Genomic DNA, 17,333 nt, shown 5'->3' with positions numbered 1-17,333 from the left:
GCTGGTGAAATTACGATGGAAACTTGAAAATCGTCTCCCTCTGCCGAGGACCAGTACACTCACATCCTGTCAATGAATGATATCTTCGGTCAGCGTGGCTCGAGGTAAAGGAAAGATAGACAAACTGACGTCCTATCGATGGATCAGCAATGTTTGTTGGTGAGCAAGACTCAAGGGATCAGACACTGACAGCATGTTAAGGGGTGCGCAATGTGAGTGACAAGCAAAGCTCGAGCTCTACGAAGAAACAAAACATTGACTTCCTGTGAGTGAACGAGTAATGTGACAAGTAAGCAACACTAGAGCTCGAATGAGGATGAGGAAATTTACCGACTGTCGATGGATCAGCGATATCATCGGTCAGCAAGGCTCGAGCTCGAAGGTATATAAACACACTCACAGACTGAACGGATGGGTGATAGCTTCATCAGCATGGCTCAACCTCGACGGCGAATCAACAAGCTCACAAGCTGTCAATGGATAAGCAATGTGTTCGATCAGCATGACTCGAGGTCGACGGAGGATGAACATACTGACCCTGAAAACAGATCGGCAATTGCTTCCACTTGATGAGCGAGGTTGTAGGGTAGGTTGACAAAAGGGATGAGCAGACTCATAAGCTATCAACGGATCGGCTATTTGTTCGGTGACTGTGATTCGAGGTCTGAAAGGATGAATATACTCACATTCTGCCAAATGGATCACTGCCTGTCAACAGATGACAATGTCTTCAGTCACCCAGGCTCAAACTCGACAAAGGATAATTGCACTCACTCACTGTCTGACAACGGATGGACGATGAATTCGATCAGCATGGGTCGAGCTCAAGGATCAACACACTCACAGCTCACCATTCACAACTTGTGACACAAGCTAGGACGGGCGAGCAATAATTTTGATCGCTCAGGTGAGGATCAACACACTCGCATGTTATGAACAGTGGTTAGCCCGAGCTCGAAAGAGAATTAACACGGGCACAGACTGTAAACAATGGCCTCAAATCTCCTCCACCGCAGTTGGACGCTCGCTCCTCCGAGTCCCAAGTTGAACTTTGTTGACCATCATTTTCTTTCGCACGTGATCACCTCGAGCTCCGATTTCATATTTTTCATTTCAGCTATCTACCTCGAAGAAGGCAGTCGCATCTCTGGCACGAGAATAACTCTACTCTGGCTTAAGCTAGCTTCTGCACCTTCTCGATATGTATTTCCCCTCCCAGAGATATCGACGCTTGTAATGATAGACAGCGGAAATTGATAACGGCAACTCAGAAGCCATGTCAACAAGTCTTGGTTCTGCAATTGCCGTCCGTCTAGCTCAGGGATGTGACGCGAGCATTTCGGTGGTCCGGTAAGACACAACATATCAAACTGGCTTCAATGATATCTATTGCAATAGTGTCGGTATTCTTACCCGGTCTTCCTGTACGGCTCTCGGACCCTTGTGCTTCGGCAACCAAGATCCTCAAGTGCTCGGTCCGTGCTCGATTTTCACCTCTCCAGTTTTCTTTCAGGCACAGATCATCACATTGAGGCGTATCCAAGCAAAGCGCTGATCCTTGTGGCACATGCCTGTACGGTTGGTTTTAATCACGATCGCAAGGAGCAGTCCATTGTATCATGGAGGAAATCTTAATACACTAACCGCAGATCAATATTGGTGCAGGTTAAACTAGGCGAACTCAATACTTGAAAGAACTGTGGACGACTTGTCCAACCCTTCTAGCGGACTGCCTGCGGCGGAAGAAAGCCGCGAACCAGCAGCTTGGAATACTCCTCGATTTGTTCAAGTATTGCATGTACCTTCTGCGCTCGATGCAATGCCAATGCCACTACGAACGGACCTCGATCTCTTCATCCTTTCATCCACTCATCGCAGCTGTCACTTGACAGTCAAAATCCAAAACGTTAATGCAGCCTCATTGAATATGCATGCCCGCACTTCTTCGCCCCCCTCGCACATATCTGTCTTCCGCACGTGATTGTCTCGAGCTCCGATCTCGTCTTTCATTTCAGTTATCTACAATTTCGAAGAAGGCGATCGCATCCCTGGTACGTACGATAATAACTTCTACTCTTTCTCAATTCGTCTTTCCCCTCCTAGAGATCTCAACGCTTGTTACGAATGAGGAAATTGATAACGGCGTCTTGGGGCGCACGCAGACGCTCAAATTCAGAACAGAATAGAACATGCGATCGACGTTAACGATATGTCTGATTGGACCTTGCTTTCGGTCCTCCAAATACTTATGGGTTCACATGAGGCGTGATGTTCATTTTCTTTTTTGCATTCTTTGGTTTAAACTTTAAATTAGCGATCCCTGCGTAATGGCTCCAGAATCACGCTCGAGAAGGCACTCGACCCTTGCACGAAGTTGAAGTTCCCCTGTAAGTAAAATGGAATGGAATCAATGACCACGTATCCGTCGACGTAAACTACTCGACACATCCAGGGATTTCGCGAAATAGGAACTTTCCGACCGCATCAGAATTGCTTCATCATCTTCTCCATCCCCGAATGTATTGGAATACAGTTTGTCGCGGTTACGAGGAAGTCGCTATGGAGGGGTCGCTTGGCTTTGAAGGTCCTCTTCTTGTCGACAATTGATCATCATTGAATAGATCATCATGTGTTATTGCCCGGAATCAATCCAGAGGTAAGTACCTTGACCTTACCCGGCTCAAACTTCCCGTCCCACTCCCATTCCAACCCCATGATAGATAGATAAGTCAGAACGTCACGGTTCTTAGCTACCAACTTCATCCTGGATCCAATACCACGGCAACAAGATACGAAGGTGCGCATGATATGATATCGAACCCGGTACTCCAACGATCAAAATTCCCCTCAGGAGACGCGTCACCATTCTTGTCCTCGAGATCCCCGCACACTCAGGGGGCGATGAATATCGAATGTTCTGCTGAGCGCGTTCGTTCGTTCGTTCGTTTCGCTCGTTCGTTGACCAACACCCGTATCGTACCTGTCCAATCTCCAATTCATTCCCTTCCCTCGGACCGGTTCGCATCATGATGCGAGGCTCAATGTTTGACCGCGACCTCCGTGATTCAGATGAAGCGCGTGCGTTCCTCCATTCGCAGTTGGCCATACATGTATGTATGTACATACTTGTCATTCTTTTACTTTTTTCAGTTCTATGACGTCTTAGTGCTTGCGTCGGCGGAGACCCACTAACGCGTGTATTGTATTTTGTATTTTGTATTTTGAATATGGGTCGTACCCCTGGAATGAGAAAACGCGTGCCGTAGTTTTGGTCCGCTTCAATCGAGGGTAGCACACTCGTTCTTGTTCCAGACTCGAAAAACTCAAACTTGAAAGCACCACCCACAAGATCTACGAGTCCATTCGTACCTGAGATATCTATCACGATAAGCCCGTCTAGAACACCTCCACAAAGCGAGCGAGGCACGAGAACCGAACGGTACCGCCAATCACCAGCAGCAGGGCTCTTACCGACCCCCACTTCACGCCTCAAATCAAAAATTTGCAAGTTAGATAGATAGATACAACCATCTCCATTGGGGGGCTTGATCCGCGAAGCCCTTCGCGATGTCATGTAACGTATCGTCGTAAGTAAGTATACAAACCAACGACTGGACGAAAAAAAACCTGCTACTGCTAAAATGACGAGGGAGCTATCTTCCAAAAAATATATACGGATGAGCGTGAAGGGAAGGAAAAAGCGGGGGATTTGGAAGGAAGGGTTATGTCGATAGTTCAGGATGGTGGGATTGCCGCATCCAAGATGAAGGGTGCCGGGACAGGGGTGAAGAAGAGAGCGTAAGGAAATAGAGGATGGAGGATAGAGGAATCAGGAATACAGGAAAGAGTAAGTGTAGTACAGATTCACTTGACAACGAGACCCGCATAATGGAGTCGATTACAGTAGATGAAAGCACCGATACACAATGGAGTTTGGATGATGGAGATGTAGACTGGGGGGACTCTATGTAGGAGTCTAAGCTGCGCGTATGCCTTGAGCGAGCGTGCCGGAGTGAGGAGAAAGGAAATGATTGCGATACGGTGAAAAAGATGACGACGCGATTCAGACAATGAAAAAGAAGACCGACGACGGTAAGAACCCAAAGCCGACGAAGAAACACGAGCGAGCAAAAGAAAAGCCATGCGATGCGTGAACTCTACAGTTTGCGAATGGAGGAAGGAAAAAGACGAGGACAGATAGAGAGAGATAGAGATGTCGTGAGGATCATATCAATGCGTGGAGATTCGTGCGCCAGAAGATGCAATGTTTGTCGATGGTAATGCAAGGGGATGAAGGACGCGGACGCGATGCAGGGGATGAAGACGCGAGTGTCGATGTAGAGGATAAGTTGAAGGCGCGATGCAGAGGACAAGGATGAGTTGAAGACGCAGACGTCAAAGCAGGAGAGCAAACCCCTAATACTGCTGCATCCCACCCGTCTCATAATACTCCCCCTGCCCATACTCATACCCATGCTGCACCTGCTCCCCCTCCTGCGGAAGAATCATGGGCGGATGCAAATACGTCGCAAACAAACTTTCTTCTTCCTGCGGAAGCATCATCGGCGGGTGCAGGAAATCCATCCCGTGCCCACCATGCCCCCCATGCCCATGACCATGTCCAAGCCCGTGCCCAAGCCCACCACGTCCGATCCCATTCCCGTGAACATGTCCATGTCCATCAGATCCCCCAACAGCATCAGGCAACATCGGAGGATGCACAAACTGCGGGCTCCGCTCAACACCCACACCCCCGCTGCTCGAATGGTGCCAGAACGCATTGTTGCCGTTCCCCCTAAACACGGTATACGGGCTGAAAAACGGAAAGTCCATACTGCTTCGCCGCGAAGATGAAGACGTACCGGCGCTCGTCGCGCCTGAGCCCGTCGTGAAGCTGTCCCCGCCGTACGAGGAGTATGATACTGCGCTGCTGGGCGGCTCGGATACGCTGTCTGTGCTCATGCGGCGGCGCTTGGCAGTGCGGCCTGGCGTGTTGTTGTTGACATTCGTGGCGTTGTTGTTGGCGCTGTTGTTGTTATTGCTGTTATTGCTGGAGCCGTTCCCGTTCCCACTACTATTAGTCTTTGGAGACGCGTTAGAGGAAGACGCATTCGAACCCGCTTCTCCATCGATACTATCCACTCCAGAAAACGGCAGCGCCTCATTACCGCCAGCCATGCTAGGCGGCACCCAGTTCTGGCTCAGATAGTCCGGGTGGTAAGGCCCAGGGAAGGGGTTATACACCGCATATGTATCACCCAGCGCACCCATCAACTCACTGCTCCCGCCCATACCCGTACCCACCATACCAGCGCCTGCGCCCATCCCTGCACTCATGCTGTGCGAGGCAACGGGCTGTGTTGTGCTGTCTGGCGCTAGGATGGGCGACGGCGACGGCGTAGGGCGGCGTGAGACGCCTGGGGACGCGGAGGGTGTTTGGGTCTGGGAAGGCGTCTCGGAGGGCGTGCCTGGTGTGTTAGAGGCACTTGGTGGTTCGGTGAGAGAGGAGCGCTGTGCGCGTGCATCGTGACGGGAGCGTTTGCGGATGATGTCTGACTTCATGCTAATGGGGCGTGCCGAGCCGTGGAGCTTGTAGTAGAGGCCGCATCTGCGTGTATGTGAGGTATTAGTACGAGTACGAAAGGAATAAGAATAGGAATAGGAAATAGATACTGGTACTTACGCATTGCAAACGGTCTTGCCTTCGTCGTCCTTCCTCCATAGAGGCGTTGCGGTCGTGTGGCAGTTGTAGCACTGCGCGCTGCCTGTAGATACAAAGTCGAGCTTAGAAAAATGACCCCCTCCCGAAACCCCACTCAAACGGACTTACCAATGATTTCAACGACATCTCCCCTGCCTGTACCTACTCCCATCGCAGTCGCAGTCGCAGTCATGCTCGCACCTGCACCCGAACTCGAATTGACACCTGCACCTCCAATTCCACTACCACCAACACTTGCGATTCCATTCGCATTCGCACTTGCACTCGGGCCCGCATTCGCGTTGTTCGCGCTCACAATAGCAGCTGCACTCACACCAGGACTCACCACCTCCCCAACAGGCGTCGCAGAAGAAGAAGGTAAAGTAGCAGCAGCCGAAGCCAGCGCAGACAACGCAGACGCCAACGACGACGCACCACCGCGTCGTCCCTCTCCATGACTAGCACGCATGGATTTTGGACGCGGGCGTTTATGCTATTAGAAACAGAGATGTATTAGCAAAAAGTCCATGTCCACGCGAGGTACATGAATGAATGAAAAAGAACTCACGAGTTTGCAGTAGAGCCCACAAGCGTTACAATTTAACTCGTCGTTCAATCCTCGTCGCCATAGTGGGGTATGAGTAGCACCGCAGTTGCTACACTCAGCTTTGACGCCGCCTGGAGCAGTAAGCGTTGCTTTGCCGCTGCCTGGTGCAACGCCTCCAAGGGTGAGAAGCGGGTTGAGGCTCGTAGCGGTAGCGGAGGCAGGAACTGTCGCAGACGCAGTGGGTTTCACGGTCGCAGCAGCAGCAGCAGCGTGCTTGACCGCAGACGCTGATGGGGCAGCAGATGAGGGACTCTTCACGCTCCCAGAAGCACGCCGCCCAGCTTTGCTTGTCTTCTTGGTCGCAGACGTCTGCACTGTGAGCACCGGACGGTTGGTTGGGGTCTTGCCTGAGCGGTCCTTACCGCGAGTGCGCGGGTGAGATTGTGCGTGCGTGTGGGAATGGGAAGGGACCTGAGGGACTGGGAACGGGTCAGGTGTGGAGGGCTGTTGGGAGTGCTGCTGACGAGAGTCGCTCATGAGGACGTCTTGCTCGGCAGGGCCTGCTGCTGCGGACCCGCCAAGCAGGAACTCACCCTCGGATTGGGTGGGGAGGTTGGTGTTGCTAGTGTACTCGTCGTAGCGCATGTCGACGTCGCCTTCGTCGTTTCCGTCTTCTTTCGTGTCGTCGGGCTGGGTAAGGGGAGCGTCGGCCATTCGGTCATCTTCGGCGTCATAATCCTCTCCTAGGAGTTCGTCTAGGGGGAGTTCAATGGTTGGACGAAAGATACTGAAACCGGTTGCGCAGCCACCGCTTACACCTTCCCCATAGCTCATGGGGTTAGTGAGGGTGGGGGTGGAGTATAGGATAGCGGTGGGGCCAAAGGAGGTGCTAAAAATGGGGGGGAAATGGAGTTTTTCATAAGAGGCGACAAATTTTTCGTAAGAGGAGTCGTGCGTCGTCGAAGAGGAAGCACCATTGGGGTTGGATGAAGAATTAGATGCTGCGTCGGATGAGGGATGGTTAGTGCCGGAGGTTCCGTCACCTCTCCTGCGCCTGCGACCCTCTCTGAACTCGGCACTAGGCCTGAGGTCTGGCTTTGTTGGACTGGAGGATTCGCCAGAGAAGGAGGTATAGGATGATGAAGAAGCGGGGAAAGAGCCGGGGGGAGCATCGACGCTGAAAGTGAATTGCATGCGTTTAATGGTGCCGGGGCGGGCGTTCTGGGAAGCTTCTCGGGAGCGTTCGCGTTCTACTGCTCGTTGACGAATGAGGTCAGTGGAAGCATTACGTTTGAAGTCGGGTGCTTCGAGGGATTCGATAGCGCTGGGGAAAGATATGAGTGTTAAAAGTGGTGGGGTAGAGGAGAAAACATACCGGCCCTTCTCCTTGTCGAGTTTATCACCCATGTTCTTTGACAACTTCTTGAATTCACGTTTTGACTTCGCATTGTCGGTGTCGACCATTAAGTTCTGCAAGTGCCAAAGTCGCCATGAAAGGTTCTCGAGGCGTTGACCCTGCTCGAGGTATGAGGCTACTTTGGTGCATACCTTGTGAAAGGGGTTAGCGTTAAAGTTAAAATGAGATTAGATATGATTCACCTTCCAAGTTTTTGTGAGTGACTCGGTGTCGCTCAAGTTGCTAAAAGCAACAAAAGACTTGTTACCCTATTGCACAGGAATGTTAGTGATTGAATTTGTAAAGGAAAAACGAAAGAAAAGGCGACCTTGAACTTGAGATTGACTATGGACGGCATGGACTCTGGTGAAGGTCCAGAGAAACAACGAGGCAAGTAAAAACGCTAAGTTTCAAGTGTGCTTGATCAGAGTATAAGAAGACTTTGATTGGAACGGGGAACCCAGGGCGTAAAACTCTGATGGCTTTTGCTTACGAGATCGCTTACTTGGTAGCACGAGGCAACTCAAAAATTACAAGTTGACCCCCCCGTGAGAGTTTTGAATTCGTTCAATAGCCTCATGTTACCATTCTTCTCATCTCCTCCACAATAAACCCAATCTCAATACCCTATGCCCTACTAAACCGGTTCCCCGGACAACTTGATCCTTTATTAAACGAACCTTGCACAGCCTCAACTCCCCCATCAGACATCCCTTCCAAATTAGGTATCACCCCTGTACGGACAAGCCTCGAGGCCATCCCGCGGTCATTTCGCTCAATGTCCACTCTCACCGTGCCGCACAGCGCCCGGTCTTCTCTTCTTCAACTTCCACTCTGCCGCCGGCCGATCTCCCCGTCGTCGACACTCTCCTTCACCCTTCTTTCGGCCGTATATGATGGTCGTTCAGTACTCTGTCACTGATCACCGTCGTCCCACTAGCGTTTTATTCTCGCCCCATGACCATTTCTCACGTAGCTTCCCTACTTCCTAGAAGTCATCCCACCATGGCCATCGAACGACAGACGAACGACGAACGACAAAGGACTTCCTACGCCAAACAAGTAGTTCCTCATACTTTGACGACTGTTCAAACCTTTCCACTTTCCCCGACCATCTCCACCATTATGAACACGATCACGATCTGTGTGGGGGAAACGTCCCTCCTCTCATAATCAGTACCGCCACCGTCAGGGCATCCCAATATCTCATATCGGAACCCGATCCTACTTAACTCGCCACGGGGCCTGAACCATGCGACCCTTCAAGCTCCACCATCCGTAACTCATCCAACCAAGTATCACCAGTTGGGAAACTCCCTACCGAAACAGTCTCAACTGACACGTACACATGTGGAGTAGTACGACCAGCTGAGTCCGTACATAAAAACCATCAATCGTACGGCACTCTTCGTTCGGCCGCTACCAAGTAAGTTGCCTTTCTTTTGAGTTTTGCTTATCGTCGCTTCCAAAGACGTACATACTATCGGCCACAGTCGCACGAACCACCGAATTACAGACGTTGCTGACTGGCTCGCCCCTGCTAGCAATTACTCCCCCACCCAATTATGTATTTTCAAAACGGGACGCCTACTACCCCCGGACCGACTCGTCATCACTACTCCACTATCTCAAACGCACAATTTTCAAGGTCCAGCCTAGTCCCAACGCACTACGCTTCCCTCCCACCCTCAACTGCAGAATCACGACCCAGTCCCAAATCCCACTCGCACCACCTCTCCAAAGCCGGTTACACCGATCTCTCATGATGATCAACAAGCCTCGATCGGGATCGGCGTACTGCGGAATTTACATACACACAATCATTAACGTACATACTTGGTCCTTAATGTTCATCTCAGCGGTCGTCAGATAGGGGGACACCGCGTATATAAGTAGACAGCTGTTAACAATATCTTGTTCTCGTAGATCATGAATATGAATGTTCGTACGCCGCTCGTGCTTCCTAGTTCTAGACCCAAGAACGTTAACAACAACGTTGTCTGTACTTGGTTAAATTGTCGCACCCACCGTACCTGCAGAATAGATATCCTGGACTAGTACATACCACACTAGAAACTCACTTGTATGGTATATGGGCCATGAGGAGATAGACTATCTGCGCCGTGTACGATAAACGCCCATTTTTGGGTACCACAATTATTCCACCCGCTAGTGACGGTACTTACATACTTCATAGACTCAGATATGGGTTCAAGTGTACCTAGCCTTAGCTTGAAGCTTGAAAAATCACCCGCGCATAATCCGATGCCTAGAACCCCACCCAAATACCCCTTGGAGCACCACCATCATCATCACACGCTCAAAGTCACCACTCAAAACCTCGTGTCCGGGCACGAAGAACCCAAGAAGTCAGTCAATACCATGGCTCCACATGTACAACTCCAGTAAGTCATCCGAAGAGCGGTGTTTTGTAAACAACAACACTTGTTCTCACCAGAAGAACAAGGTACGCAAAGCTAAAGCCATCGCGGCAACGTTGAAGGGAGCACCCAAGGGGCGCATAAACGCCAGCTAAATGGAATACGCGCACCTGCGTACTTCCATGATGCGGCGCCTGTCCTGTCATGGCGGACTTGAAGCTTCTTTGATGGCGGAAAGGACTTCTATGATTGATGGCATTATGACTCGAGTGATGGTGTGGACAGACGAATATCATAATCATACTGAAAAAAAGGCCCCATGTCAAGAGGAAAAAATGACCCTTGACGTTGTATCCGATCTATCCACTCGAAAAACAGAACAACAAAAAACGTTACTCGCGTACTATCATTCGTGCGAGTAACCCACCTGCAGATGAAGCATCAGAACCCGTCTAATAGTAATAGTAAGTAATAGTAATATCTAATACTTACTATGAGTCGTACAGGGATCATTCACATGACTCGTTCGTTCCATATACAGACATGTCTATTGGTTGAAAGTTGAAACGTGAAGTCGTAATCAGGGGCATGAGCAAACGAGAATTCGTGCGTACGTGATAGGACCCTGCGTTTCGCAAACGAGGAACGTCGTACGTTATGTGTGTGTACAGTAGGCGGCTGCGTTCGCCGAGGCATTTCGGTGAGCAGGTGCAAAATGTGTAACCCCCCCGGCAAGCGGTAAGCCGAAATAAAATAAAAAAGCCAGCACCAGCTCCAACAAACGCTCGGAACCAAATCCCGACAACGGAACACGCCTCAGCGTGGCGCAGTTTGAGTTCAACCCATGATAGTAAGTCCAAGTACATGGATGATAGTCAAATCCTACTTGTTTGAAGGCAAGATGTATGGATGGCGGGATGAAAGGTAGTATGCGGCTGTGTTGTATTACGCCTTGGTTACACCGAGATGATGCATATGATCATGATCATGACAAGGTTCAACAAAAGGGATGGCGACGGAGTTAGGAGCCGCGGATTGTGTGCTGTGCTGTGATGTGCTGTGCAGATTCCAAATCCATGCACAATGCACATGCTTGCACATGGAGGGCGGGAAAGAAGTGAGGTAATGCTTGACATATGTTATGATGCACGTTCTTGCGTGCGTCTAAGCATGCTCCCGTGCTGGTCGGGTAATGCGCAGCTTCTATACAAGTCGGAACTTGTCCTTTTTGTCGGGCGTGCGTCAAGGGACAGAACGTGGCTGACACGCACCACCTTGGGTCCAGCGCTCTACGGCATTTTGAACCTCGCCGGATGCATATGGTCCGTCCGAGTGTGAGCTGCTGGATTGACATAGAGCTATAGTGGACACATGAACATTGAACAGATCATCCTGCACGTACTTTGAAGAACCGCGACGCCGTCAGATTTAATCGAGTTTATTGGTGTGAGTTGGTTGTGAGCGTGAATTGCAGCAACTGGACGACGAATCAAAAATTAAAATTAGAGGCCTGAAAATTTCGGATGCAAGATATTGTCACGTGGTATTACATCATACGGCACAAGTATGTACAAAAAACAAGTTGGTTATTGTTGATCACTCTTGCTCCGTACCCACGGAAACGAAATTCATCTTGTCCGAGTCTGAACATACTGGTCCGACGTTGTTAGGAATGAAGGTACGTGTCTTTCCTGTTGGCATTGAAAAGATGCAGATTGTCGGCCCGGACTCGGCCGCTCGACGCTTTGAAAAGGGCTATTAGGACGGAGAGGTTTGTGGAAGAATATTGACGTTGACACGGCCGACTTATGGAGGGTGAGTGAATGACGAGATCTGACACGTTTATATGCTGATATGAAATGATACTTTAGAGGTCGATATCGAGCCGGAGAATCTAATGATTGTGACAGTCCCAGTTTTGATCAAGCTCGATCATTTATAAATCATCGACTCCACCGTCCCGAGTGTTCTAGGGTTAGAAATATTCACATTGTGGCGAAATACTCTCCGAGAGGTGAGCACATCTGTTGATAACTGGTATACTCCTAGTATCTCTGGACCGTCAGCCGTTCCCCAACTGTCTAGTTTTTGTCAACGACCCTGACCGTATTTCCTCGGTCGAGATTTCGATCATAGAGACTTTCAATACTCCGAAAAGTGATTTAAGGTAAGGACAGGCATGCATGCATTTAGTGATGTAAACGCCGACGTACTCTGGAACATTTCCCTGCCTTGCGAAGACAGCCTTGAGCGAAACACTGATTTTGACCTTCACAGCGTGCAATGGCTATCGCCCGCGGCTATGTTACTCAACGATTTCTCCATTTCTCCCAACAAGCACCTGTATATTATTGTCCTACCGCGACCTACCGACGGCGGGTTGTCTGTCAATCCTGCCACACCTTCCTCCATCCTGGTCACCGTCTTGCCTTGATTAGTGCTAGTGGCGCCAAACATGTTGATCGTGAATCAACGACGCACGTGCCTCCAGAAGGTCTCAGAGACTCCGTCAAATGGTGGAAAGTCAGCCTCATTATCTGCAAAGTAGGGTGAGAGTGAGTGGCTTTGCAGTCGTCCTGATCATGTTCTAGTCGCGCTTCTCGAGCCCATCTTTGTCCAGTTCCTGGACAATTGGCAAAGATGTGAAGCAACTGACGAAGGAAACTGGCTTGTTCGTGAGCTTTTTTATCATATCATACGTGCAGCATAATGTGCTCAAGCTTGTACTATGAAGAGTGTGACCAGTACATATATTCATGGATGTGCTCGACTCTTATGGTATAACCCTCCATCTTGGTATGGTTGGTTCGACCATATTTGACCTTTCAAGAAACGATTTCAAAAGAGTCGCGAAGATATTCAATTTGATTTAAAAGACATACTCCGCACGTCTGATACGAGGGGAGAACACGGTGGACGAGGTCAAGCAGCTATGTCCGCGTTCTCGCCTTGATAATGTACTCACGCACTCGATCGCACAGAATACCACAAATCTCATGACAACATCAAGATCGTAGTTGGACTTTCTGGGAACACGATAACTGAGGTATAGATCCATGTTTCCTATCGCAACCGGCCTCTGAGTCATAGAATCAGCACTCAGAGCCGCCTGCCTCTACCTCCGATACAACACTGGAACTTCAGTCAACCACTGACGAGATCATTCGGATTTGTCCTCAGTGAGTCAGGATGACCATAAGCCGCGTTCTCCAGTTGACACCAACGGCTTCCCAGGTTCCGAATTCTGGTGATAGGAAAGGTATCAGGGTTTCGTTGATCTCAGGCTAGTATTGATGCGGTGTTTCCAATAGACTGGCGTTGGGAAAATTTCGCTCATAAATCGGGCCTTTGGAGTGCACGAAGCGGTGGGCTGCTCACGACACCATTCCACAGAGGCTTGCTGATGCTGTTTTCATAGATGGCTTCTACTCATAAGCCGGGCGAGGCCGATATCGACCACGAGTTTGTCTCGTTGCAGAACAACAGGTTTGTTCTCCACGATAGCAAAGGTTTCGAACCAGCTGAGGAAGGCAACGTGAATATGGTCCGAGATTTCATTGACCGTCGGAGAAACTTGAAGGACTTGAAAGATCAGCTGCATGCTGTTTGGTAGGTCAATCGCGATGAATTCGTGTGACAAGCTGATACAATTCACGGAAGGCTTTGCTTTGAAATACCTCGCGCAGGTGGACGTTTACTGGAGACGGGCACGGAAGATTTCCTGACATTGAAGCGCAAGGGAGAGCTGGGAAATAGTAAGTGAACCGATGGCTATCTCTCTCTTATGCCAGGTTGGAGCTCACCCTTGGTCAAAGTTCCCGGGAGACACTCACTGTAACTGCGTATGACTGATGAGACACCTGCCATTACAGAATGCATAAAAGGATGAGCGTAAATTTCGTGCTGGGTACGATCATCAACATTAGAAGACTCCTGCGTGCGCTTCCATGCTTGTTCGCCAGATTACAAGGTTAGACTCCTAGTAAAAGAACATGATTGAATCGCACTGGTTGATATAGTGCTTAGCGGTAGCCTGGACACCGCCAGCCTGCAAACCCAGGATTGTTTCGTAGGCGGCTTCACCAGATAGGAACGGATCAGCACCGAATCCCTCCCAGTTGCGTCCACCTTGAGCGATGCGGCCCATATTCATCATCGGTCCCAGAGCAATATACACCCTTCATTCGGTTCTCTTGACCAATTGCAAGACCCCGCCGGGCACGCATTAAAGCACGATTCCAGCTGCATCACAATAAACATTCAAAACCTACGTGGAGGCGGTAGTGATACCAGCGGGAAATGAAGTGAAAAGGTCAGTATCCCGGACTCCAAGCGGTGAATCCTGGAGTATGCGCATCTTCAGGGATCGAACTACAAAGGGTTTTGTCGACGTCTGCATGTACTGGGTCACATCATGATTGACACGTTTCATGTCAACTGTCACTCCTCCATTTGACGTTCCCTTTCTAAATTCCAATCGACTTTGACGCGTGTGCATCTAGGTTCGCATCACGACCGCGCATATCGACTACCATTTCGTATACGCTCCCCATAATGCCAAAATATCCAGAACCTGCAGGTGTAATCAGTCAAAATAACGATGGAAAGAGCAGGGACAAAGACGTACGCGGGACAACCTATCGCGATTGCTACGACTGCAATGATAGTATCGCCCTTCCCGACACCAAGTGCGTTGTACATCGCTGGAGCAAACAAGGGAAATCCGAAGCCTGCTAGTGATTGTAGGCAAGTGACGGCAGCCAGCGCTGGACACGAGAGGCGTAAGTCGTCGGATGGAGGGGCTAGATTCGACGACAGTCTTCTGCATGCCTCGCACGTCTGAAGGTGGTCCGGTCGACATCATGGCCTGAGAAGTTATTTAGTAGCTGCGCCTGCCATTGCAAACCACTCAGGGAGAGAAGCTGGTTGTCAGCAGCAGGTATTGTGCTGGCCAAGCGGGAGACAGCTTGATCAATGGAGGTACCGAGGATAAGGCCAGCACCGGCAGGATAGCTGGGTCGCGGGTGAGAATCGAAAATCACAAAGACATCCGTACCCAGTCCTTTGATGATCGTGCATGCGATGATCTCAAGGGGGCGTGTGATGATGACAGTTGCAGAGGAATCCAAGCTTTGCGTATATCTGAAAAGATAATGAAATCGACGAAACCGACGAACGAAGGATTGCACTCACTCCAGGGTACGCATGAACTTCTTCGCCTTTGGAGGACCATACCGGGTTGCTAGAGCGACGAAATCATGAAATCGCGCCTCGGGTGAAACTGGCACCAAACGTTGGGGTGATTGTGAGTATCGATGAATATAGGAAAGCTCCAGGGCGTCTCCCTGAAACATTTCGTTATAATCAGTTTAACTAACATGAGGTGAAGCCACTTACTGCTTGAACTCGAAACGTGTACTGCGACGGGAAAAGAAAGGCGGAACTATTAAATATACGATGAAGTTGCTGGTCTTGAGGGCGCAGGATTAGTCGGCGCTAATGTGTTTCGAGTCCTCGTTAAAGCACCGAAGGATATTGAAAAAGGCTACGAATTCCCGGTCGGTCACAGTGCCCGATTGTTTCAGAGTCGACTCAAAGATGTTGTGAAAATGTTCAATGTATTGTGAGAAAACTCGGTAGGTCTTTGGTGAATTTGGAACTTGAGCTAGATGCGTTGGACCCAGGGATCGAAACTACCGAACCCGAGACTGAACGTTTAGTACATGAGAAACCGAATGGGGGAGGATAACCTGGAACGAAAGAGGATTTGAATAATTTGCAAGGAGATTAGAAAGTAGGAGAACTCACCTGACGCCAACCTCATATACACATCCCTGAGGAGTGCCAAATCGCTTGCATAGCAACACGTTCCGAGGAAGGAAGCTCGAGGAGAGCATGCCGGCGTTTCGTGAGGATAACGGTGGTGAAATTCTTGAAGGGTCCGATGACTTGGTGGGCCCTGGAAAGGAATGAGTAGAGCCGGTGATTAGACATATGTATTAGTTTTTGGCAGGGTATTATATGAGCGTACCGACATGACTTGAAATCGCTCACTTCCATGCGGACGAGAGGCATCTTGACCAAGCCAACTCAAAATATTGGTCTTACTTGCAGTTGCTTACCCTAAGTCGGGTCTAAGTAAACGCCCTTCTGTGACGCGTGACTATCGAATTGAATGAAATGGTACAGTATTCACAGGAGAGATCTACCTGTAAGCTGACTTGGAAGTGTCTAATGCTGAAATATTGAATGTGGAACATACCATTTTACAAGGTATATCGAGCACCCCGCATACGCGTCTGACGTCCTCCCAGTCTTTCTCCCACTCGCACCCATGATCTGTGCCAGACTCATTGCGTGTGTCCCAATTTCGCATGAACGCAGCTGATAGGTCGTAATCCTGCGGGTAAAAACATATGTATCAACCGTTTAAGCATGGCATATGTTGCTCTCTTTGTCCGCTAGTAATTTTGCGGTGACGGAAGAATCCACTCCTCCGGACATTGCAACGACGACTGGGTGTAACTCAATGGGGTATCGCGAACACAAAACATTTCACTTACCCTTGTCGCCTTTTCTTGGTATTTGAGTCCGGGAGTCATTGTGGGACCGATTTTGTAATCGCATGAAGCGACGTTGTCGAAACATAGCTGTCTAACTTAGATGTCAATGTCTCGAAAGCGTGACAACGGAACAGTGGTGTTGAACACTACACGGTAAGAAGTTAGTTGAACCTGTGGTTAAGCCGGTCCTTTTAGTACTCATTATATATATATAATTTGTATGCTGTACTTTTTTGAATAGAGACGGAGTACTGAGATAGGACAAGATCCGTCAGTTAAGCATAAACGAGAACGAAGTGCTAATGTTGAGTTGTCCGTCAGCTACCGAGCGGATTACCTCAGGTTCATCGCGAGTTTAAACTGAGGCTCAAACTGTTTGGTCTGTCAGCCATAGACAATTTATCCTGGGAACAACACCAAACAAGGGCTGCACCCCATAGGCACTATCTGCGCAGGGCGTCCTTGAATTATCCTTCGTCAGTCTCTCTACACATTGTCGGCACAATAATCGTTGGATCAACAGGCTCGTTTAGAGTCATCTCACTGCGGTCAAAAAGCAGAATATACTGGGGACAATATCGTTCTATAGTTCCGCATTGTAAGGTACTATATACATGGGGCATCTTACAGATATCCTGACGCCGTTGTTCTGCTTATCCTCGGTATAATAGTCACTTTATCAACAGGCCCATTGCTCAATTTACTATGCCTGATCTGATGGTACGAAGCGATTCAGATAAGCTAG

The 17,333-nt window shown here is 49.4% G+C and overlaps 7 protein-coding genes across 7 annotated transcripts; 1 reads left to right on the top strand and 6 right to left on the bottom strand.

Moving 5' to 3' along the window:
* Positions 1-4,416: 4,416 nt before the first annotated feature.
* On the bottom strand, positions 4,417-8,002 carry DEU56DRAFT_874487 (uncharacterized protein; the record flags this gene model as incomplete). The annotated part of the gene is made up of 8 exons (XM_041355962.1): positions 4,417-4,725; positions 4,750-5,608; positions 5,684-5,801; positions 6,137-6,194; positions 6,270-7,572; positions 7,624-7,796; positions 7,848-7,913; positions 7,973-8,002. 8 exons carry the CDS (start codon positions 8,000-8,002, stop codon positions 4,417-4,419), a joined length of 2,916 nt encoding a protein of 971 aa, XP_041200786.1.
* Positions 8,003-8,868: 866 nt separating this feature from the next.
* On the bottom strand, positions 8,869-10,231 carry DEU56DRAFT_762361 (uncharacterized protein; the record flags this gene model as incomplete). The annotated part of the gene is made up of 7 exons (XM_041350680.1): positions 8,869-8,961; positions 8,991-9,124; positions 9,315-9,441; positions 9,481-9,613; positions 9,726-9,760; positions 9,831-9,935; positions 10,196-10,231. The coding sequence occupies 7 exons, from the start codon at positions 10,229-10,231 to the stop codon at positions 8,869-8,871; spliced, it is 663 nt and encodes a 220-aa protein (XP_041200785.1).
* Positions 10,232-13,367: 3,136 nt separating this feature from the next.
* Positions 13,368-13,989, top strand: DEU56DRAFT_844428 (uncharacterized protein). The gene is made up of 3 exons (XM_041355106.1): positions 13,368-13,634; positions 13,686-13,780; positions 13,841-13,989. The coding sequence occupies exons 1-3, from the start codon at positions 13,444-13,446 to the stop codon at positions 13,861-13,863; spliced, it is 309 nt and encodes a 102-aa protein (XP_041200784.1). The 5' UTR covers positions 13,368-13,443; the 3' UTR covers positions 13,864-13,989.
* DEU56DRAFT_844426 (family 3 glycoside hydrolase) lies at positions 13,848-14,532 on the bottom strand. The gene is made up of 2 exons (XM_041355105.1): positions 14,052-14,532; positions 13,848-13,995 (listed from the first exon to the last, which is right to left on the bottom strand). The coding sequence occupies exons 1-2, from the start codon at positions 14,179-14,181 to the stop codon at positions 13,892-13,894; spliced, it is 234 nt and encodes a 77-aa protein (XP_041200783.1). The 5' UTR covers positions 14,182-14,532; the 3' UTR covers positions 13,848-13,891.
* A 2-nt stretch (positions 14,533-14,534) lies between these two features.
* On the bottom strand, positions 14,535-14,789 carry DEU56DRAFT_749898 (uncharacterized protein; the record flags this gene model as incomplete). The annotated part of the gene is made up of 2 exons (XM_041349478.1): positions 14,535-14,598; positions 14,653-14,789. Coding segments are annotated over 2 exons (201 nt in total), but the record flags the coding sequence as incomplete, so codon positions are not given.
* On the bottom strand, positions 14,703-15,345 carry DEU56DRAFT_249553 (uncharacterized protein). The gene is made up of 2 exons (XM_041345291.1): positions 15,219-15,345; positions 14,703-15,167 (listed from the first exon to the last, which is right to left on the bottom strand). Exons 1-2 carry the CDS (start codon positions 15,230-15,232, stop codon positions 14,828-14,830), a joined length of 354 nt encoding a protein of 117 aa, XP_041200781.1. The 5' UTR covers positions 15,233-15,345; the 3' UTR covers positions 14,703-14,827.
* Positions 15,346-15,738: 393 nt separating this feature from the next.
* Positions 15,739-16,114, bottom strand: DEU56DRAFT_844425 (uncharacterized protein). The gene is made up of 3 exons (XM_041355104.1): positions 16,057-16,114; positions 15,834-15,984; positions 15,739-15,775 (listed from the first exon to the last, which is right to left on the bottom strand). The coding sequence occupies exons 1-2, from the start codon at positions 16,098-16,100 to the stop codon at positions 15,846-15,848; spliced, it is 183 nt and encodes a 60-aa protein (XP_041200780.1). The 5' UTR covers positions 16,101-16,114; the 3' UTR covers positions 15,739-15,775; positions 15,834-15,845.
* Positions 16,115-17,333: the final 1,219 nt, after the last annotated feature.

Source organism: Suillus clintonianus, assembly GCF_016758775.1.
Source record: "Suillus clintonianus strain FC179 chromosome Unknown DEU56scaffold_211, whole genome shotgun sequence".
Lineage (NCBI taxonomy): Eukaryota > Fungi > Basidiomycota > Agaricomycetes > Boletales > Suillaceae > Suillus > Suillus clintonianus.
Note: the sequence above shows the minus strand (reverse complement) of the source record. Positions and strands in the feature narration are given on the sequence as shown.